The following is a 23,829-nucleotide window of genomic DNA, read 5'->3' as shown; positions in this document are numbered from 1 at the left end:
TTAGGGTGGGATTGTAACACCACCCTTACCCAGGTTACATCCCTGATCCAATGTAAAGGGAGTTTCCCTGGGGTGTGGCCTGCACCACCTTTTATGTCTTGAGAGATAAAAGGAAGGGGGAAGCAGGCAGAGAGTTGGGGGACCTCATACCCCCAAGAAAGAAGCACTGGGAGCAGAGTGCATCCTTTGGACCTGAGGTTCCTGCGCAGAGAAGCTCCTAGTCCAGGGGAAGATGGATGACGATAGGACCTTCCTCCAGAGCCGACAGAGAGAGAAAGCCTTGCCCTGGAGTTGATGCCCTGAATTTGGACTTGAAGCCTACTGGACTGTGAGAAAATAAATTCCTCTTTGTGAAAGCCATCCACTTGTGGTATTTCTGTTATAGCAGCACTAGATGACTAAGACACCTGGTTTCCCTCTTCCACATGTACACACAATAAGCTTCATCAGAAGAAATAATAGAAACAGTATTTTATCACAACAGTAATTCATGTGTACATTTTTTTGTGAGTGATTTTTCTAAAATACCTTTGAGAAGCTTTTCTGTATATTACACAGCAAGGCCTAGTGACTTCATCCTCACCATGGTGGTGGTTTCCTGTTTTAGGGACTGAATTAATAATGTTGAATTCGGAGACCTAACTGTCTCTTTCACAAGTACTGAATCTGTGAGTCTGATTACTGTTGAACAATCTCCTCGTAAAATATATCTCAATAGCCATAATTTGTCATTTTATCATATTTTGAAATCTCTTCTTTGAGTTTAATAAAATGATTATAGAATTCTTAATTATAAATAAAGCCGCTTAAGTCTAGAACCTGATATTAACCACATTTGAAGAAATTATCGTTTATGGGTAGAGAAAAAAATGTATAGTTTCATGTTGTTGTTAGTTGCCATTGAATCAGTTTTGGCTCATGGCTTCCCCATGTATGAAGAGGAGAACTGCTCCTTAGGGGTTTCTTGGCTGTGACCTTTCAGAAGCACATTGCCAGGCCTGTCTTCCAAGGTCCCTTAGGATGGATTTGAATCACCAACCTTTTGACTAGTAGTCAAGTGCTTAGCCCTTGCACCACTCAGGGACTCCTATAGTTTTATACAGTCATTAAAATATCTTAGTTTTGTTTTACGAAGTGTAGTCCAGTAGGACATAAAATCATAGAATTGCAGGTCTTAAAGGAGATAAAAAGAGCATTTAATCCAACCCATCATCTGATGTTGAATTGCCTCTCCAATATCTCTAGTGTACCTGGCAGGTGGTTATATGACCAGTACTTGTAAACCAACTATTGGTCAGTGTTCTGTCTCTTAATTACATACTTCCAAGTTCTGTCCACAAACAACGGGTATTGATTCTACTTCAACACAGAAGTTCTTAAAATATTTGAAGACAACTGTTGTTATCTGTTCTTCCCACCACACTCAAATATTTTCTTCAGGATCTTGTATAGTTTGACAACAGGGATATTGATAGTTGCATAGTTGAGTAGATACCCAAACCATCACGGTCATTGAACTTCCCTGGTCTGCATTCTAGGGCCTGTGATCTGAAATAAAATGAGATCATTATAACATTATTTTTCTTAGTGAATCCATACTAGCTTCTTGTCACCACCTTCTCTACTAAGTGTTCTTGACTAGCCCTTATAGCAGTTGGTTCTATGTTTTTTCTAATACATATGAAGTTCTCAGGCCATTGTTCTTGAAATTCCTCTGTTCATTTAGGAGAATCAAAATTAGTTTCCTGTCATCAACTTTCTAATATTTCTCCTGCCTTAAGATTAATTCTTTAAAAATCTGTCTTAGTTATCTGGTGCTGCTATAACAGAAATACCACAAGTAGATGGCTTTAACAATAGAAGTTTATTCTCTCACAGTCTAGTTGGCCAGAAGTCCAAATTCAGGGCGCCAGCTCCAGGGGAAGGCTTTCTGTCTCTGCCTCCGTGTTATCAATCTTACCCTGGTTTAGGAGCTTCTCCATGCAGGAACCCCAGGTCCAAAGGATGTGCTCTGCTCCCAATGCTACTTTCTTGGTGGTATGAGGTCCCCATGTCTCTCTGCTCACTTCTCTCTTTTATATCTCAAAAGAGATTGGTTTAGGACACAGCCTAATCTTGTAGATTGAGTCCCGCCTTATTAACATAACTGCCACTAATCCCACCTCATTAGCGTCATAGAGGTAGGATTTACAACACATAGGAAAATCACATCAGATGACAAAATGGTGAACAATCACACAATACTAGGAATCATGGACTAGCCAAGTTGGCACACGTATTTTTGGTGGACACAGTTCAATCCATAACAAAATCATTAATAGGGAGATATCAGTTTTATCCACAAGTCATTTTGCTCTCTCGGAAAGTTATTTACTTGGACAAAGACTCTTAAACTCATTGAAGCTGTGTGTTCCCTACTAAACCTTTCTGTCGATCTTCAGCTTCACAGTACTTCTTACCAAAACTTGATCTGCCAGTCTACTTTAATTTGATTAGATTACCTGAATGAAACTAAATAAATTCCTAAAATATTTAGCCATAATTACTCTTGGACAAATTTTGTCTTGTTAATCTCTGTTATCACTCAGTAGTTTTCCAAGAAAATTTTCAGGAAAGGAAATTAAATTGTGGAAAAAAAGTTTGGATTCTACCTCATGATCTCCTCCACTGGGGGGTCTCTGAATTTAGAAGAGGAAAATCAAGATTAGAAAGGGCTGATTTTATGGATGATGGGACTAGAGGACATGTGTGGACACTTCCAATCCCTTAGCTTATATATCCCTGTTATGCTCTGATGGCAAAAATGAATGGGAAAGTATTCCTAAGGGATACTTTCCCACAGTATCCTAATAGATAAATTCGTATCTGACGGGAAAATTAGTGAGATTCCTTCAGCTTACATTTGTGTTAGTGTAGTAGGAAGGGGTGTGTGTGTGTGTGTGTGTGTGTGTGTGTGTGTATGTGTAATTTATAAAAAAATAAGAAAGCCTTTCCTCCATTTGTACTATTAGATTACATGGGTGGATGGCTATTTTCTAGAAAATGGAGACCTCAAATAAGCAAGAGTAAAACCCAAAGCTTGATGGGATGGATACATGCATTGTTTCTTCGTATTTTACTTCTGCTGATGAAAACAAATCTCCACCTGATAAATCATTATAGCATTATAAATAATCTTTCATCTTCTTTGGTAGTCTGTGACATTCATATAATTGGAGGGTTGAAAACCTTTTTGTTCCTTCCTTCTTCCCGTATTATTTGTATAGTAGGAGACCATAAAAAAGTGCAGCCAGAAGGAGTTTAACTGTTACTGAGTCAACATTTGACAGGCTCACTCTATTCTGTCATTTCATGCATGTGCTTTATATGAGATTTATAGCTTTGTAAGCTTTATTTCAGGGACGTCCATTATGATAGCTGATCCACAACCCATCCCTCTCTTTGTGTATATGTGAGGGGGGATGGATGCAAGCTCATCACTAAGACGAATCCCAATTTCAGGGAGTAATAGAGGAAGCACGTCCTCATGCACTGTTTAAATTAGGATTAGGTAACTAAGGGAATATCCACCTCCTCTAAGGTACAATGTTTTGTCTTCTTTTGTTTTGCTTACTCTTTGAAGTATCAGAAAAAGGACATCAATTTATGCCTTTGCAAACAGTGAATTTTGAGTTTTTTTTTTCTTTAAGTTGAAGTAATATAATAGGGACATCTTGAATTTACATATATGCTGGACTTTTGTTATTACATTGTAACTCATTGTGCCTGAGAATTAAATGGGAAAAAAATAAAATAAAAATGATTAAGTGCATTGCAGTAGATAATGGAGAAGAGAAAAAAAATCTCAAATTTCACAGTTATTAGAAAAGTTCTCCTTTTTAATGCATGTTTGTCAACTACCCTGGGCATATGGAATAGGGGACAATAACCGTAATAGTGTACTTAACATTCATATTAAACTAACTACTCCTCCAGTTCTTATGTTAGGAAGAATTTTTATCTCTCCAGTTTTCATCTTGGCATTTTTTTCTAGTATTAAAACCCTATCTTTCTTCATTTTTTCAAATTTCTAAGAGGCTATTATATATTTAAACCCCATTTTATGAATTAGGATTCTAGTACTCAGGGAAATATGGCTAATACATATGGCAGAGTTTTGTTGAGAAGTGATGTCCCCGATGCCAAAACCTATCATGTTATAACTTCAGACAAGTACACTTCCTATTATTCCTTGTGGCCGTTTGCCGTTCCTAATGGTTTTTGGCATGGAAAGTACAGCTCTACACTGACCACGTCTAACCAACTAATTTCCTACATCTCTATAAATATTTTTTGGCTCTCCTTGTTGATTCCCTCCATAGCCTGGTGTCCTATGCAAACATAATACAACTGCTGATTTCTGTCAGAAAGTCATTGGATAAGCCATAGAGCCCAAGAACAGCTACCAGATTTCTTAAATGAAATATTAATACATTAAAAATAATTCTTTGAATGTTGAGTTTTAGAGCTATTCCTTTGACCCAAAATAACTATATGGTTTAAACCTTTCTTTTCTTCTGTAGATGATACAATCTGCTTGGACCATTGTTGAAGCCAAGATTGGATCAAAACTTGTTTCAAGTAAAAACAGGTTTAACCTGATATTTGCTCTTGATCTTAACAAACCTGCAGTGTTGTAAAAGATTCAGTTAGCCAGATAGTTCTCATCTTTCCAAAGAAAATCTGGTTGTTATCAAAGTGTTAGTTTTTATTCTAGAGAGAAAGTATGCAGGTCTCGTTTGACCTTTATTAATAAATTCCCAAGACTCTGATTTTCGGTACTTTGTAGTAATTTATCTCTCTGTGCCCTCTAGTCACAAGGATTACTCAGGGCAGTTCAGAATATTGGCAGATGTTTTCTGTAAATGTTTTAGTTTTCTTTGATTTTGACTTTCTTTCTTACAGAAAAAAGGTAAAGGAGAGAATACCAGTGAATCTCCTCAGTTTCAAGGCAGCATTTGGGTAATACTGAGAAGAGAGTGAAGTAGAAGCGCTATACTAGATTTGTGTTCTAGAACACTGATCTTAAAGTGCGGGCATGGGGTGCTATTTTTCTGTGCAGATTCCTGACTAATGTGGTTTGAATCAGAGCCAGACAGAGCTAAAAGTATAAGGTTCGTGAAAAATTGTCACCTGTGCCCATCAACTTTTATTTCCTTTCCCCTAAACACAATTTCTTTGGTGTTTCCCATTCACAGCATCTTCTCATTGACCCCATTCCTACCTGATACTTACAGCCCTTATGTAGTTTCAGCTACCTCTGTGTGGAAAGGAATAATCTAATTAAGACAACTTGAAGAATCAAAATATTACCTTCTCTGGTAATATTTGCATGTTCAAAAAGAAGCTTTTGGAGAGGGCATTATTTAACCCAGAGAACAGATTTCAGATGGTTGAGTTTTAGGCCCAATAATTCATAGGTGGACTCATTTGGGGAGAAGAGAGCCAAGGATAGGTGAGATGACAAGGAGTAGGGAGGGAGGAATCAGCTCAGTGTACATATTTGTACTCTGCAACATTTGGCTGAATCCTATATGCTGAAAATTGAATTTAAACATTTGCGAACCATTCTTAAATCAAATTCATTCCTCTGGTGGTTCAGTATATTATCTAGATTGTTATCCACATGTAAATTTATATTTACCTCTATATATAAGAACTACATATAAACTTTAAATATAGAGTTAATTTTCATATGGAGTTATATGGTAATTATCTTCTATTTGGTCGTTACTATCTCCCTGTTACAGCAGTTACTTTATGTCTTCTCAATTTATGGTCAGCTAGCATTTCTAAATTGTGGCAGTCTCAAACTGTTTTGATTTACATGCTATTGTAATATGTTGGAGCCCTGGTGGCACAGTGGTTAAGAGCCTGACTGCTAACAAAAGGGTTGGCAGTTCAAATCCACCAGCTGCTCCTTGGAAATCGTATAGGGCAGTTCTACTCTGTCCTGTAGGGTCGCTATGAGTCAGAATCAACTCAACGGCAAGGGATTTGGTTTGGTGTTTGTTTTGTAAGGTGTTTGAAGACCGTGGGTGGTGCAGTTAGCTGCTATCCTAAAGGTTGGAAGTTAGAGTCTACCCAGAGGCACAAAGTAAGAAAGGCCTGGCAGTCTACTTCTGTAAAAACTACTATTGAAAACCCTCTGGAGCATAGTTCTACTCTGACACACGTGGAGTCATCATAAGTTGGAATAGATGCAGTGGTAACTGGTTTTTGGTTTGGTAATGTGTTTTAATTAAAAGCACATGGCATGTTATCCAATCACCTTTCCTTTCTTCCTGTTCACATGACTGGCAGCTTAAATGACTATGCAAAGGGTGGTGTAAAAAGCCCAGTTGAATTTGTTGACTTGCATTATCTCTCAGTGACATCCTCTTAAGAAGTATCATAATTTCCATTTTTTGATAATTAATTGAATCATGTTCTTACTCCGTGTGCTTTAGATATGGGTGGTTAAAAGTTACTTACTGTAAAAACTGATGTGACTTTCCTGCTCATTATTTGCTAATTTTAGCCTTTTGGTAAGATGGCACAAGATCCATAGAGCTCTACTCAGAACCTTAAAATTTATTTAATATTTCAATCATTTTCTACTCCGATTGCCTGCATTTTGCTTTTTCTTCTTGAAAGACTTTACTTCGAAATGGAAGATGCTGTAGAAAATATGTAGCATTATTGCCCTATACAGTGTTAAATGAAAACCTGCGGGATGGTCCATACCCAGTACATTCTTCATAGATAGTACAGTAAAGTCTTCATTGACCTGGGGACTATCAAATCATGTTGATGGAATGTGGTTTTTAATGTAACTGTCTTCTATTTTACCAGCTGCAGTCCCTATAAAAAGAGATTCTGTTAAGCTAGTGTCCTTGGTGCTCATGAGCTCAGCTGAGTGTATACGGCAGAATCTCTCAGCAAAAGAAATGCAGAACATATAATGCAGCTGAAAACATCAGTTTCGCATGTAAAACAAATTGGGTCAGATTCTACAATTTAAAAAAGATAATTTATTTCAACTTGAGTAGCATGTAATTCTATAGAGCCAAAGTTTATATAAGCATTTATTTCAACTTTAGTACTACATAATCCTATAGAGCTAAAATAGATATAAATTACATAATGCTTCCAGTTTCACTACTGTATTTTATACTGATTAACAATTAAAATTTTCTTTATTGTGTACAGACTTCGATGAACAGTATAGGTGTTCCAAGGCCACTGACTTAAGATAATTCTTTATCTAGTCTGTGCAATTGTAATATCACCAGGGATTTTGTAGAAGTAAAGCATCTGCTGTATTGAGAATTTCAAGATGGTATTGGTTCTTGGTAGGAACATTAGTTGAGCACTTTACCTGTAATACAGTTATCTTGAATAGTTGATTATTTTCTGTGAACATTTTATTGTGTTAATAGCAGTTCCCCAGTGTATGTGGTTTACTTGTGTTCCCAATAAGGTGAATAATTAGAAAGTGACATGAGCCAGTTTCATAAGATCCAATAGATGCTTTTCTTAAAATTGTTTTAGAACCACTTCATCCTTAGAACAATGGCACAGAGTTGTAGAGAATGTTACAAACTTTTGAGTGTATGTTTTTATGTTCTTAAAATCAACACATTTCTTAATTTGGAAGTAATTTGATATCTAATGTGGTTTTTATTATGCCTTATATTTGCCCCTGTTAGTTTGTAATGCCATGTTCTCTATAAATGCAAATCTTGCACTGCGTGCTCTTAAATGGCTTGGTATCTTTCTAGATCTCATTTTGGTTTATGTGTATCTCAAATAATTCGACAACTCAATATTTTGGCTTAGCAAATCCAAATCAAACTGTGGTCCAAGTAGCAGGCACTCACACTGGATGTACAGAGACTTGACAAGCAATTAGCAGTGAATATTTAAGCATCTTCATTACCCTTGCATGAGGAATGCAGATGGCATTTAGGGAGATGGCAACCAGAGGGCACTACTGTGAATTATGTTTCTATCATTAGGTCACCTGACTATTGGAAGACTTTCTCTGGGCGCCATGCCACTCCTAAACTTCTATTGCCTGGCTGGAAATAAAGCAGACATTCCAAATGTTTTAAAACAGGTTGTTTCCAGGAGATTTCTATGTGTATTTTGTGATGTGGGAAAGCTGTCTCCAAGGATCCCGGCACATATCCTTTAGGGATATCAAACCCAAATGCCAAGACTTTATAGGGGTTCAGGAGAATCAAAATTCCTTCAAAAATCATGCTCATCATTTGCTTCAATTACCTTGGTACAATGTGCTGAACACGCAAAGGTGAATAAATGAACATCCACTGCCTTCCAAAAGCTAATGCACTCTGTATGGCTCAAGAAAAGATATATTTGAATAGTTCTAATTTCCAGATTGATCTCTCATTAAAAAAAAATTCTTTTTAAGGAAAAAACAGCCCTGGAGAGTCTGACTCAGCAACTGGCGGTTAAACAAAATGAAGAAGGAAAGTTCAGCCACGCCATGATGGATTTCAACATGAGTGGAGATTCTGATGGTTTGTAAAATTGTTCATATATACGTATATATTCCAATGGTGTGCAGAAGTGTCTATTTCCTTCAATTTAAAATTACTGAGAAAAAAGCAAGACCTCATGCCTGATATTGCAGAAAGAGCCCTCATGTGTGAGCAGTTTCCACGTACCAAGTACTCTGCTGAGTGTTTTGTGTGAATCATCTCATTTAATCCCAAGCACAACCTGTGAGATAAATACTATTACAGATAAAGATACAGACTCTTAGGAATTTTGAATCATTTTTCCAAGGGCACGGGGCTGTAAGTGCCAGAGGCAAGGCTTGGATTCAAGACAGTGTGATTCTAAAGCTAATGCTCTCAATCTCCATCCACTCTGTTTCTTACCTTCTCTGTAGGGTCGCTATGAGTTGGAATCGACTCGATGCTAACAGGTTTGGGTTTTGGGGTTCTATTTCTTGTACCCAAAGCAAATTTTTCAGAATTTCATATCTACAGTCTCATTTTCAATTTTTTAATTGTCAAACCCTGACCAGAATACAAGTCTCAGAGGACATCTTCAGGATAGTTGGTTGCATTTTAGAACCCTTCATTCTTTTCCTCTCTACCACACGGTCAGGTACTCTAACTACCCCTCATAACCCAACTAGGACTCTAGCTGTCCAGCCTCATGCTTTTCTCATGTGCATTGAGACTTCTGTTGTCAGTTGTCTAAAGGAATGGACATTCTCAAAATCCACAGTGACATACTCTAGTTTTATTAGCACAGCAAAAAGGGTAAAAAGAAGAAAGCTCTGTTCCTCTTACACTGCGTCCTGACTGGGAACCTCTCTCCAGTGTCAGATGACGCACATTTTAAGAGTTTGTTTGGTGGCATAGCCCTCAACTTTGTTACCACTGCAGAAGTTCCTGCATATCAGGAAGGCTGCACCAGCTGAAACCAGTGAGAAGCATACTTTAGGGTGGAGAGGCTCCCCTAGAATGCCCCAAAATATACAGTTATCGACTGTCTGCCTTGGGCTAATTCCACCTTTAGGTTCACATCTGCAGTAATGAAGGGATTAGCCAAACTTGAGCTTTTCACAAGATAATTCAGTCAAAACTGAATTTCATGCAATAGAATATCCAGGAAAAATGTGTTTTCTGGCCTAATTTATCCAAACATTTGCTTCTGTTTTCTACTTCACTTGGGGAGGGTAAACCTAGCCTAAGTACATGCAAAGACCTTGTTTGGATTTGAAAAAGTCACATAATGTTCATTTTATTACTTATGTTGCTTTAAGATGTTAGAACAAGAAAAGGCAGATGTGCAAACTATCATTTTCTAGTTACAACCCCATTTTAGAAATATGTTGCCATATATTGGCACTCTTTTGTCAGTAAAAAGACAACTACTGATAATAGTGCATTTCATGAACTTTAAGTTATATAAGCATGTTAAAATATACCCCAACGTAACCAGCATTAAAGCATCAAAGTTTTTGTTGATCTTATTTATTAAATTCAGTCATGCTTGCATATAAAATACTTTCAAATATTCTTCAGACCAAAGAGCATTTTATGAATGTGAAATAATGGGAAACTCCACCAACAGATATGCTGGGTTTTTTTTCTGTGTTGCTATAGAAGTCTTCAAGCTTGGTTGATGTCCATTCCTTCAAATTAAGAAAAGAAAGGAAGAGAGGAAGAGGAGGATGGAGGAAGAAAAAAAGCAGTGCTTTTACTGATGATAGAAACTCTAGAAATTCCCAGAATGTTTTAAATTTTTACATGCTACCAAAATACATCTGCTGTATCTTTTGTAATAATAACCATGGAAAGCCTAGTGTCAGAGTTCTTCAGAATTCTACATTTTCTTCTAGTTCTTCTTGGCTGTCTTTGCATAAAGTCAAGTATCTCTGGAAGCTGTTTAATCTGCTGAAATCATTCTGAGAAATCACATAAGACCTAGGAGAATGGATGCAGCTTCCAAAAATTCCAATGTGACTCTTGGGTTGTGTTTTATTATCAGTGAATCTTGCTGTTTGAAAGGTAGCTACCAATGGGTCTCTTTGGATAACTGTAGATCTTAGGGGAAAAAATAAAGAGAATATATTATTTTTCACTTTAAACATATGGCTGTAGCTCTATTAAGAAACCATGATACTTTTAAGTATTCATTTGCTCTTTTCCACACCAATTCCAAACATCTTTTAGGGGCAGATTATAATTGTATATTTTGTGAATTTATTAACACATAATTTAAAATACAATCCAAACACCAAACAGGAACAGGAGAATATCTCTATTGTATTTTTTACCTCAAAATTTCATCTAGCAGTGTTTTCCTTTACATAACCTTAGAGAGAGGGAAGGCATGAGTACCGTATAGTCTGTCAGTCTTTAAGTAGCAGAGACATATCCTCACCTATAAGCATCCATTCTGCCAGGGGCAGATTAACCAGTAAGCAAGGTATGCACAGGTTTACAGTAAGCAATGTACGTACGGGCTTACTCGTGCTTACTTAACTAATCTGTAGTGCACAATTTCACCTGTTCCAAAAGCTAAACAGATTAGTAAGTAAGCATGAGTAAGCCTGTGCATACCTTGCTTACTGGGTAATCTGTCCCTGCATTCTGCAGAATAGACAAGTGTTTCACAGTTTTGTCAGCTCCTTTACCTGTTTAATATTATCTGCAGTACAAGAATGCCAATTGAGTTAATCTATTTCCAAACTGCATCAAAAACCATATACTATTTGAAGTTTCTTGTGTGGTCTTGAAAGTAAATGGTGACAGTCCGTAGTCCATTGAAAGGAAGGGGAAATACATATATTAGAAATGGATTTAAAATACAAATACAATATTTACCACTACTAGGCTTATCACAAAAACTTCATAAACAAGCATCTGTCTCAAGAACTGGATGTACCATTATCAGAAGCGCTTTTTATTTACGGATATTTTAATAGACTAAGAAAGAAAAGTCATCCAAGGAAGAGAGCTGCCAAAGTTTTGACACTAACATGAAGCAATGTTGCCTGTTTTTAGGAAGTGCTGGAGTCTCAGAATCAAGAATTTACAGAGAATCCAGGGGACGTGGTAGCAATGAACCCCACATAAAGCGTCCAATGAATGCCTTCATGGTGTGGGCTAAAGATGAACGGAGGAAAATCCTTCAAGCCTTTCCTGACATGCATAACTCCAACATCAGCAAGATACTGGGTAAGAAATGCATTCAGAGTTAAGTGATGTATGGGATAAATGTACTCTTCTGTTTTCTGCAGTTGAAAAGATACTGGTTTGTAGACAAGGGAGCTCTTTTTATCTGCAAGAAGTAAGCACCCTGACTGAGGCTTTTCTTCTGATAAGGAAGTAGTCTCTATTAATTGAGAGATGTGGACAATTTCTACAGCTAATTTCACTGTGTGTCTCCATACTAATTACTGTAATATTTTCTCTTCTTTAAGAACCTAGAACTATATTTACAAAGACTGAGATTAAAAAAAAAGATTCCTTTCACATGGGCCATTAGACCCTGATATTGACCATTTTTATTATTTTCCTTTGTAAACTATAGTCAGGTTATTAATCTTAAGGCCTTCAGACATTCTCATCATCCTTTTTAACATAACAACAAGGAGTTTTCTTTGTAGAATTCATCACATTGTGGTGGGGGTACAGATGGGGATGACTGTTGTTCTAGTGCCATCACTGAAAATCAGTTTAGATTCTTAGCACAAGAAGATGTAGAGTGTGCATTTTTTCAATTTATACTTTTAGTAACCATAGGCATAATTTTCAGCACTATTAAAAGGAGACTTTTTCTGCTATTGCATCTTTCGGCTTAACAGATAACAAAACACATATTTACCTTACATACATAGACATTGAAGTACTCATAAAAGATGGGTAGAAGAGAAAGTACCAATTATAAAAAGACCTATTATAGACCAATATAAGCCCAAGAAAAAAGGAAGGGAAGATTCTATTTCTTCTGTGTCATTCTCTTGACAACATCATCATCATCATCACCATCATCATCATCATCTTCAAGTAGTCTGCTGGCCAGGTACTGGGCAACCCAAACAACTTTTTTTATTTTTTTTATTTTACTTTAGATGAAGGTTTACAGAACAAATAGTTTCTCATTAAACAGTTAGTACACATATTGTTTTATGACAATGGTTAACAACCCCACGACATGTCAACACTGTCCCTTCTCAAACTTGGGTTCCCTATTACCAGCCTTTCTGTCCCCTCCTGCCTTCTAGTCCTCGTCCCTGGACTGTTGTACCCCATTAGTCTCATTTCGTTTTATGGGGCTGTCTAATCTTGGGCTGGATGGTGAATCTCGGGAGTGACTTTATTACTGAGTTAAAAGGGTATCCGGGGGCCATACTCTCAGGGTTTCTCCAGTCTCTGTCAGGCCAGTAAGTTTGGTCTTTTTTTGTGAGTTAGAGTTTTGTTCTACATTTTTGTCCAGCTCTGTCCAGGACCCTCTTTTGTGATCCTGGTCAGAGCAGTCAGTGGTGGTAGCCAGGCACCATCTAGTTGTACTGGACTCAGTCTGGTAGAGGCCATGGCAGTTGTGGTCCATTAGTCCTTTGGACTAATCTTTCCCTTGTATCTTGTTTTCTTCATTCTCCCCTAAGCAACTTTTTGATTATTCACTGTCTAGCTTCTAGGAGCTAAATTATAAAAATAGAACAGAAATATCTAATCTACCGGCAATTTTCAGCTTTAAGAAATAAGTAACAAAATTTGTTTAAATTATTTAAGATTTATCAAAATCTATAATGCATTGGGAATTACATATAGTTTATGAGGCTATGGTCCTTTCTGATACTTCACATCAAACTCATTATCTAAAAGTAGCTATTAAACATATATATGTGTTTTTATGATCCATACCCTCAAAAATGATAATAGATACTACCCAATCCACAATATACATTTGTAATAAGATAAAAACAAAATAGCCCTAGCTACTTAAATGTGTGTCTCAATTTTCATCAAAAACAATAGTGAGATCTTTAGATGAATGCCATCCAAAATGGTACAAGCATGTGAAACTTTAGGTATATATAGAAAATGTGAATATTTCTGTATAAAATTACATATCCATGCATAATAAAAAAGTGGAATTGATAAAAAGAGTTGTGGAACTGACATTTTTCTGTGTCTCTACCATCACTGATCTGTTTTCTTTATTTTTTTTGCTATTCTACCTTCCATATGAAAATTCCTATTCTTTTAAAAACACCAGACCTGTTTCCTTTGGAAATCCTCTAATAAACAATAAAATACTTGGAAGTAAACGTATTTTATACTTTAATATACCTGTTATCCCCAAATTAGAAACCCCCAAATATCAAAATTTAAAAAATAAGCAATTGAAACTCTTTAAACTGGCTGTGTATCATTTCATTTGTGTATCCGTACATGGAAAGTGAAAATTGCTGATTAAAACTTTATTCTAAGAGTAATACTAGTTTTCATGATATTTTCATGATGACATGAGATGATAAAAAGCCTTTGAGAAAAAAAGATCGCCGGCTGAAAGAAGTCCTTTCTAGTTTGAAGGAGAGAATATTAAAATGACCGTATGATTATATTGTAATAGGATATATGAGAGTGCTGCCTGATTTAAGTCTTTTTAATAAAATTGTATTAATTAGAGATACAGTGTTTGTAATCGGGGGGGAAAAACACTGAAGTGTTTTGGACCTCAATGTTTAGTCATAGCTTCAAATAAATAAATGATCTTCAAATAGCCAGAAATTTTTTTCAGCTGGCTCATTTCATATAAAAGTACAAAGAAAGCTTGATGTTTTCCTCTTTACTGATTGTTTGGGATAACAGCCTCCGACAGCATGCTGCTAATTCATTCTGCTTAAAACAGGCGCTTGAGCTGGGTTGACATTTTACGTAGTCTCTGGGGATCCTAGTTGACATTTTAAAGGGCTTCTAAGCATTTTATAATACCCTAAAATCTGGTTTTAATAAGCCATTCTGCTGAAATTGTTAACATAAGGAATCACCTTTTACTGTTTGGCACTAGATCAGGGGATGAGGGACATCTTTTTCTGATTAGATATACAGTAGTTGGAGTAAAATGTGCAAATTCATTACAGACCCCATGGAGATGACAATGCTACTCAGCCTGAACTCTTCACATTTATTGTATTGCTAGATTTAGAAAGGAAGAGAACACTTTTAAGGTCTTTTCTCCCCCCTTGTTTTGAACATTAAATATTGTTGATTGAATCTCCCTCTTTTGAAGTCAGGAGAAATACCCAAATGTCTGTCTCTGTCTGTGTCTCTCTTTTTTTTCTTTTTTTTTGGAAAAGGCCAGCCTTTTGAAAACAGCAGGAAACTACCTCCCTGTTCACGGGACCAGAATAAGCAACCAGCCATGCCCAAATCAAGCAGATGTTTTTGTCTCTCTTGGAGGTGTCTTTTCTCACTATTCTCATCTAGTGTGTTTTGGGGTTTGCACTGTAGCTACACACAGTGGTCATTGTACCTCAAAGCCATTGAAACCAAAACCAAATTTATCAGTTGGTTAATCCTATTCAAAAGTTATTATTTAAAAGTGAGAACTGCATTTACCACCAAACGAACCCTATTCTGTACTGTCATAAAATCGACTTGTTAGCTATTTTGCCCCAAGTAAGGCTATCTTCATTTTTATTTTTGAAAAGACTTGTAGATATTATATGATCATATTTTTAAATACTGCTTAGAATTTAGTGGTACTCCCAGATAAAATATATTACCAAGTGCCAAAATATTTTGTCATTCCAATTCAGGGCAGATTTGGAAGCCAACTTATCTGAGAATTTACACATTTTTTTATTACCTTATTTCTTTATATATATGTGTCCCTTTTTCCTCTGCATTTTAGCCAGGCTGGCTTTCTTTCATCTTATCCTCCTTCCCATCAGAAGGCTTTGCCCATCCTATTCCTCCTCCATAGTATGCACTTCTCCTTCTGACCCTGTAGGAGTCATTTCTTGGGTGAAGGCTTTTGACCAACAGAAGACTGATCTCGCTTCTTTATCTTATGCTCTCACAGCTTCCTGCACTTCCCACAATTACAATTACAATAATTAATTTTGTAACTAGATGTTTAATGTATTTCTCCTGCACTAGAATATAAGCGTCAGGAAGACAGGAACCATATTTGTCTTATACTCCACTGCATATATAGTAACCAGTACCAAATCATGCACATAGGAAAAAATATAAAAACAGTTCTCACGTTCCAAAGCAAATTAACTCTAAGGCATAAACATTTCTTCTCCTTAGAGAAACATATTTTATTTGACCTTTACAGAACATTTAGACTGATGGAAGAATCTTTGGCAATTTTTTTTTAATTGAGAATGCTGGTTTCTTTGTTCTTTTGGGGAGCTCAATGGCTCGTGAATACATACAAGGCCAACCATCCTTGATCCATTTTTCATTGTATTCGTATTTGGCCAGTAGATTATTTCTCGTAAGCTTATTTTCCCACTCCCTGATCTGAGATTCAAAAAATGGTATATATACTTGCATTGAAAAGAATTGATCCAGCTCAATAGTTTTTATAGCTTTACTTGTGTTTGTATTTGCCCTGAGAACAGCATAATGGCTTTCAAGTACCTCTAGAGAATAATGTGGGGCAAACAAGGAGTTTGAGACTGTAACTACAAATAATATAGCCTGACCAACTGACTTAATGTTAGACAATGCTTATTTAAACAGAAGTTTGAGGAAGGGATAAAAAAAGATGAAGCTCTATTATTGAACTATAATGTTAATAGATGTTGCAGAATAAAATAATATTGGCTATTTAGATTGAAATAAATTTATGTTCATAAGTCTAATACCTATAAGGATACACCCACCTGGCAATGTGTGTTCCTGCAGGAAACAATTCTGAAGGAAGAGATAGTGCCCCTTTTGCTGCATTACTTTAATAAATATAACAGACCATATTGAGGAATTCTCTGCATTTTAAGGGAAGAATTACTCAAAGTGAGATATTTGCATTTGAGAGATGGAGTTATGGTTGATTAATGAAACCGTTAAAAAGCTTTGAAGATCTTGCTTGGATGACTTTGGAAAGCAAATAAAGGCAGCAATACAAATATATAGTTGGTAAAAACAAAACAACAAAACACAATGCCATCTGGTCGATTCCAACTCATGGTGACCCCATGTGTGCAGAGTAGAACTGTTCCATAGGGTTTTCAAAGCTGTGACCTTTCAGAAGCAGATTGCCAGGCCTTTCTTCCCAGGTACCTATGGATGGGTTTGAACCACCAACCTTTTGGTTAGTAGTCACATGCTCATCTGTTTATGCCACTTTTATGCCACCCAGGGACTCCTATATAGTTGGTAAGGATCTCCTAATGCCAGTTATTTTTGTTGTTATGGCTCTCAGAAGCCCAAAGTGATTCTTCACATTTGGGTGGAGTTGAGCTGGTTACCTGCAGATAAACAAACTTCATCTACATGTAGACAGATTTTTCTCACATGGTTAATAAAATTAAATATTATTACTGCCACTTCTGTTACTACTACGCGTATCCATACTGACAGAATCAAAATTTTAAACCACATCTATATTGAGAATTAGCAGAATTGTTTAAAATTAAACTTGAAACAGTTGTTTTTCTCAACCCTAGTTGTATCTGAAAAAAACCGAAGAATGAAAAGAAGGGGAGAAAACATTTTGGCTTATCATTATTAGTGTAGACTATCTCACAGGAAGTGACGTCTTTACGTATTATTGAAAGTGATTTATTAAGTGAAAAATCTTAATGCATACTTATTTTAATTCTAACCTTCACTGGATCGTATATAGTAGGTGGGCATATGTACCTAAGGGGCATACATTGTGGCAAGCTTTAAATTCTGTCAGAGCTGAGTTTGAGTCACAGATCGCAATTTAACAGTTGTATAACCTTGGGAAAGTTTTTTCGTCTCTTTGAACCACAATTTTATCATCTATGAAAATAGGTATAAATGTTACCTATCTAACAGGCTTGTGGTGAAAAGTAAATAAGACAGCGTGTGTAAAGTTTTTAGCACAGTGCATGTTCATTAATATTATCATTTTAATTATGGTTAAAATTTTAACTAAATATTTCACCATTATCATTCATGTAAGCATACTTAGTCATTTAGGGGAGAATGAGAATTATATGTGAAATATGTTAGGAATCTTTGTAGTAAGTACTGTACCCCTACTTAAAAATACTGAATATCTAGCTAATTTAGTCTTAGATTCAAATATGTGATGAATTATTGCATAAAATTTCAGTTTACAGCTTAATTACAGCATGGTTTAATGCACAAATGAAAAATATAGCCATTCAATTATCTTTGAACTTTATATACAAGTTTGGCTAAATCATTATTCAAGCCAGAAAAATAAAAGTCTTATCCAGTGGTGACATATCGTTTTGGGCACTGTTTATTTGGGGAAGCAGCTACCAACAGCCCTGTGCTTGTAAAATCTCACCTCTTGAGTCAAAGCTCACCAGACAACAACATTTTTATATATTTCTGAGTTTTTGCTAACGTTTTTACTTAAGATTTTCTCGCTCTCAGTTATATCTCGTTTTAGGATGCTTAGCAACTAGGTAGATTGGAATCCTAACCTTCCTTTCTTCATAGGATCTCGCTGGAAAGCTATGACAAACCTAGAGAAACAGCCATATTATGAAGAGCAAGCTCGTCTCAGCAAACAGCACCTGGAGAAGTATCCTGACTACAAGTACAAGCCCAGGCCAAAGCGCACCTGCCTAGTGGATGGCAAAAAGCTGCGCATTGGTGAATACAAGGCAATCATGCGGAACAGGAGGCAGGAGATGCGGCAATACTTCAATGTTGGGTATGGGCCATTTAGTCATTTTCTCTTAGGGAATACTTCCTGATGTACTTAATGGGTAGCCAAACACATCTGGTTAGTTGCAAAGCAACATTTTTAAAAAGAATCTGAACGCGGTGTATTTTCTAAGGCTAACTGCCCCCATAAGATCCTGAGAAAAAATGCATGCGTGCTAATCCACTCCCAGCTCCTGGGACAATGGCTCTGACGTGAGCTTTGTTAACAACTGGGTTGAAAAACAAAGTATCTGAAAATAAATAATTTTGGCGCTTTGATTGCTAGTTCTTTTCCTAGTGGGTTTCTATTACTTCTAAGGTTTCATGGTGATCAATTCTACAATGACTAAAAACTTAGTTGAGACAATACAGCATAAAAAATTATTCTAAAAGAAAGAAACACTTGAATCTGAATATAGCAGGATCAAGGCATATGGGCAGCCTTTTTGGATCACAGTACTTAGTAGGGATTATATTTAGGGCACAGCAAGGTTGTGAATGGGAAAGTTCCATTCTGAATTGCAGTGCAGCTCTCTGATGGCAAGGCTCTCAACAGTGTTATAATATGCCGCCTGCAATGCATTACTTCCTCGGAATTTCCTCAAAAAAACACAGAACTAAAGTTGCTAGTATTTGAAACTGAAGTTAGTAAGATCCCAAGCACTTCTTAGGATAATAAACGCTGTTTTTAAAATGGCCAGAGGATAACTTACAAAAAGCTTTGTCGAATCTACCCCATTCCCTCCATTACTTTGAAATAATCCGTCTGCTCTGTCCAAGGGTCTATGAATTTTATCTAAGTAAATGATTCTTCTTAAAGCTGAGTACAAAATCTAGCACTTCCTGGGTAAAGAGGAAACATGAATGAAGGCATCTATAAATCCCTTTCTACTAGGACCACCTATATATTTTGAGGCCCAGTGCAAAATAAAATTATGGAGTCCCTTATTTTAAAAATTAAGAATTTCAAGACTATGACAGCAGAACTTTAAAGCAAGTATGGGACCCTTCTAAGTACAGGACTTTGTGTGACTGTACAGGTTGTATATCCATGAAGCCAGCTCTGCTTCTCACCCCTCCTAAAAGTTTTTCAGGATCCAGGTAGACAGTGTGATATTGTTTAGTTCTGGTGAGTTCTGGGCAGCAAGGTTTTATCTTGAGAGCATTTAGTATTTACTGTCTAAGGTTTTCCATCAAAATTGAATTATCTCTAGGTTTAATTCTGAAAAAAATATTTCCGTTTCTATGTATTATGAAGAAAAAGTACACTCTCGGAGTCAAGGACATGGGTTCTTCTGCTTAATCTGTCACTCGTTTGTTTTTTATGTAAATAGGATAGTAATAAAACAGGATTATTATAAGGATCAAATGGGTAATACGTGTCAATGCCTTGTAATCTATTAACCACTATATGGAAGTACAGTATTGGAATGAAAATAGGAAGCGATTTTAAAAATGTTAGGCAAAGGATGAAAATCAGTACCTTAGGGTTGGACACTGTGAGTAAATGAATTATCTAAGTAAGACCCGCATCCAGCTAGCTTTTCACGCATGGTCTCTTTTTGGGAATTGCCCTCTGACAGGCAACAAGCACAGATCCCCATCGCCACTGCTGGCGTTGTGTACCCCGGAGCCATCGCCATGGCGGGAATGCCCTCCCCTCACCTGCCCTCAGAGCACTCAAGCGTGTCTAGCAGCCCAGAGCCCGGGATGCCTGTTATCCAGAGCACTTACGGAGTGAAGGGAGAGGCGCCGCATATCAAAGAAGAGATACAGGCTGAGGACATCAACGGAGAAATTTACGATGAATACGACGAGGAAGAGGATGACCCGGATGTAGATTATGGGAGTGACAGTGAAAACCATATTGCAGGACAAGCCAACTGATAAGGTTCAAAAGATTGGTGTGACCTTAGGACTTAAAGAAGCCCTAGCTGGTTCATCCTTACCAGTGGCCAAGCACATTAACTTTCTCATACACTGACTGTTACTTTAACTGTTAGTCTTAACTAGTTGGGACATCAGCTGACTAATAGACCTCAGCCTCAAAAGGCTTGGAAAGGAAAAAAAAAAAAATACAGCAAGCAAACAACGATATCAACAACAAGAGATTGAAATAAGCTATGGGTAAAATAATGCCAGTAATTCAGCTGCTACATCCAAGCACTGAAGTCTTACCCGTCAACTTTTTTTTTTTTTTTTAATAAACTTTATGGCTGTTTGTTCTACAATGTTCTAGAAATTCTCACTCAGGTACACAGTGCCAACAAGTGGCTTGTGAATGTGTTTTGTTGTTTTGTGCTACAATTTTTAAAAAGAAATAAGTTTTGTTTTGTTTTGGGGGGGGTTCTGTATTTTTTTTCTTCTTCTTCTTTCCATTTCTTTTTCTTTTTTTTTTTGTAATGCACCTGACAGAAAAAAGAAAGATGAATTTCTCCTTACTTCTCCCCAGCTTCTCCATCTCTGTACTTTAAAGATGGAAGTCTGTGCATGGGGGGGAGGAGGGAAAAGAACCTGTTTTTAACTTCCTTGCTATCCACCACAAAATAAGCAATTATTTTCTTTAGAGGACTTTCATCTGTTGCACACCACACTACATCTTTGAGCAAGTGCCAAATTTGTGCTGAAGTGTTGACCCAGTTCATTTTTTCCCTTCCCTTTTTTCCTGTTCCTTAAGTTAGGACAGTGTTATATCTTAGACAATCCCTTGAAAAACCTGAAATACCAGCAGCTGGTGAGATTTGACTTTTTTTTTTTTTTTTTTTTCCTAATGGAAACTGTAGGTGCTGTTCTCAGGTGAAAAGAGAGAGAGAGACATGAGAAATTTAGAGAAAAAAATATTTTCTAATCTTGGATTTTTGTGTGTATGTATGTGTGTGATTATGGTACTAATAGGAATAATGTTGGACCATTGTGAGTTAAACCCACATCTGGGGATGAAATCCCACATCCTCCCAAGTGACTGGTCTGGAAGTAACCTTGACCTTGACTTTGCACTTCAAATGACAACTTAAACAATTATAGGGCTCAGAAATTATATTTTTAAATTTTTAATATGATTCTTATTGGATGGATCAGGTGGCCCTGTGTAATAGAGGTGTGCATGTATAACATGGAAGCTACTAGCAAACTGCTCCCAGATGTCCCTTCTCCCTGGCCAACTGATTCCACTAACATTTGCTACTTAATGATTTTTGTTTGTTTTTCCTGTTGATACTATAAGCAAAACAATCATTCTTTTTGCTGAATATATTTGACCATTTTCCAGAAATGTAGGTTTAGCTTATTTCTTCAACATTCCAGCCTTTCCTGACCAGGAAATGGATCTGCTGATTTTATAAGGTATTTTTCACTCTGCATGAAATGAGATGGAGGCCATTTGCATTTCCTAATTGTGGGCCATGTGCATTTCATACCAAAAAAACACAAGATTTGATTTAAAGTCATTGCAGCCCAACAAAATGGAGCCTGTCTCAACCCAACGATCTTTGCCACTACCCTTGCCTTGCTATAAGACAAATGCACCGGACTCCAACTTTTGATTCCAGCAGAGTATGTGCATAGAGAAACAACTGATAGTAGTGGGACTGCTTATTTAGGTTTTTCCAACCAAACACAAAGGCAGTTGTAGGGCCTGTCCAAATAAATGCAAAATCATTTAAAGTCAATTGCCATTATTTGTGTTGAAGCGTCAGATAGTAAATACTCCAACCAGTAGTTTGGATGTGCTACGGTTTCCACTCCAGTCATCATTTTTCTATCCCATCCCCCAAACACGACCCTAAAATTTGTTTTTTACGTATCAGTGAGAAAAAAAAAAAATCCATTTTATTTTTCTCTCTCTCAAAAGACTTGCTCTGGGGTTTTGCTTGGAGGAGTTGATCATATCCTGCATGTCAGAGATTTGTTTTGTTTGTTTTTCTGTTTGTTTTTGATGACTGTATTTTCATTTGAACTGCCTCTTTTTGATAGTGTTGTAATGATGATGATAAAATAATAATAATAATAGTAATAATAATAATAATGGTCAGCTGTTCCCAGATTAGTAAGTTATGTATAATTTATTTTATTTCTCCCTATTTTATTCTGCTTTGATTTGGAAGTGCAGCCAATAAGCTGTTAGATATTTAAAACTAATTTCCAAATATATATATATATATATATATTTGTGTGTGTATATATATATATATATATAGTCACACATACAGTTTTACTTCTCCTTCCGTAATTTCCCCCTTTAAAAAAAATTTGGCCCCAACAATGTCAAGTTCTGGTGTTTAATACAAAGGAGTTAATTAATGGGAGGGTCGTGTTCGATCTTAATTAACTTCTGCTCTCATCACTCATTTTAGTTATTTAATTGCCACAGTCATCTAGAGCCAATTTTTTGTTTTTGTTTTGTTTTTAAGCACTCTGGATAAGGAAAAATAATAGACACTTGTTTTTATATCATTATTATGTACAATGTGAAAACAGATTTTTAAAGATTTGTTCTCGGTCTTTGTTAACAAATTCTGACTTATGTGGGTTCACTTTTCACGTTTGCTGGATACTTATTTTACACCATGTTATAAAGATGCTTTGTTTTCATTTCATGACTTTGGGCTACAAGAATACTTTGTTTTAGCTCCAGGTAGATGCCACTGAGGGCATTCATAGTGGAAACCAATTTTAACACACTTACCGGTGAATTGACAAAACACTTCTGTTTGGTCTTTGGTTGGTTGATTTTTATTTTGTTTTATTGGAAAGGGAAAATGAAATTGTTAATGGTGACCTTTAACTGCTGAAATTCAGAAGTAAATTTTGTTTGGTTAGTGTATGTCAGAAAAACTAAACTGTGCATGCACTGAAACGAAAAGCCAGTCCATAGCCCTGCGTTATATTCTCTTGTTCTGAGGTTTAATTTACTGGGTATCACAATTTGTTTGCCTTGGTGTTCCCCAAAAGAAAACAGAAAAGTAATTATATTAATGTTTAAAGCGTTTTTAAGTCATTAGATAAAAGGTGCTATGAATAGCAACTTATTATTTTAATACTTTGTTTGACATTTGATTGATTTATAATTTTTGTAAAGGATTCTAAAACTTTGTATTCTTTTTCTGTGCCCCTTGATGACCGAAAAGATAAGGTAGAGGAAATAAGAGTAATATCAGACTAAAACAACCATAAACAGTCTCCCTCATCTTCCACCTACCCATTCAGCTCCCTCTCTCTCTTTCTCACTCACGCATACACACAAGACAGACAGACACACACACACACACACACACACACACACACATTCACATGCGCAATGATCCCAACACGGAATGTATAATCTTGCCAGAATTCTGGGATTTTTGGGTGTTGTAATCAGTCCCTCTTAAAATTGTTATAATATGAATCTAAGAGAACATCACTGGAGAAAATAGGTTAAAGTTGC

The 23,829-nt window shown here is 36.4% G+C and overlaps 1 protein-coding gene across 1 annotated transcript in view; it reads left to right on the top strand.

Moving 5' to 3' along the window:
* SOX5 (SRY-box transcription factor 5) overlaps nt 1-20,497 on the top strand; it is a 955,120-nt gene extending 934,623 nt beyond the window's left edge. The window contains exons 15-18 of the mRNA XM_023738014.1: nt 8,459-8,567; nt 11,574-11,747; nt 18,195-18,411; nt 19,988-20,497. Coding sequence (XP_023593782.1) covers nt 8,459-8,567; nt 11,574-11,747; nt 18,195-18,411; nt 19,988-20,291 — 804 coding nt within the window. The 3' untranslated portion in view covers nt 20,292-20,497. The remainder of the gene's footprint in view (nt 1-8,458; nt 8,568-11,573; nt 11,748-18,194; nt 18,412-19,987) is intronic.
* Nucleotides 20,498-23,829: the final 3,332 nt, after the last annotated feature.

The sequence above is a fragment of the Trichechus manatus genome, unplaced genomic scaffold, assembly GCF_000243295.1.
Source record: "Trichechus manatus latirostris isolate Lorelei unplaced genomic scaffold, TriManLat1.0 scaffold00112, whole genome shotgun sequence".
NCBI classification, from domain to species: Eukaryota; Metazoa; Chordata; class Mammalia; order Sirenia; family Trichechidae; genus Trichechus; species Trichechus manatus.
This window is presented reverse-complemented; position numbering and strand designations above follow the sequence as displayed.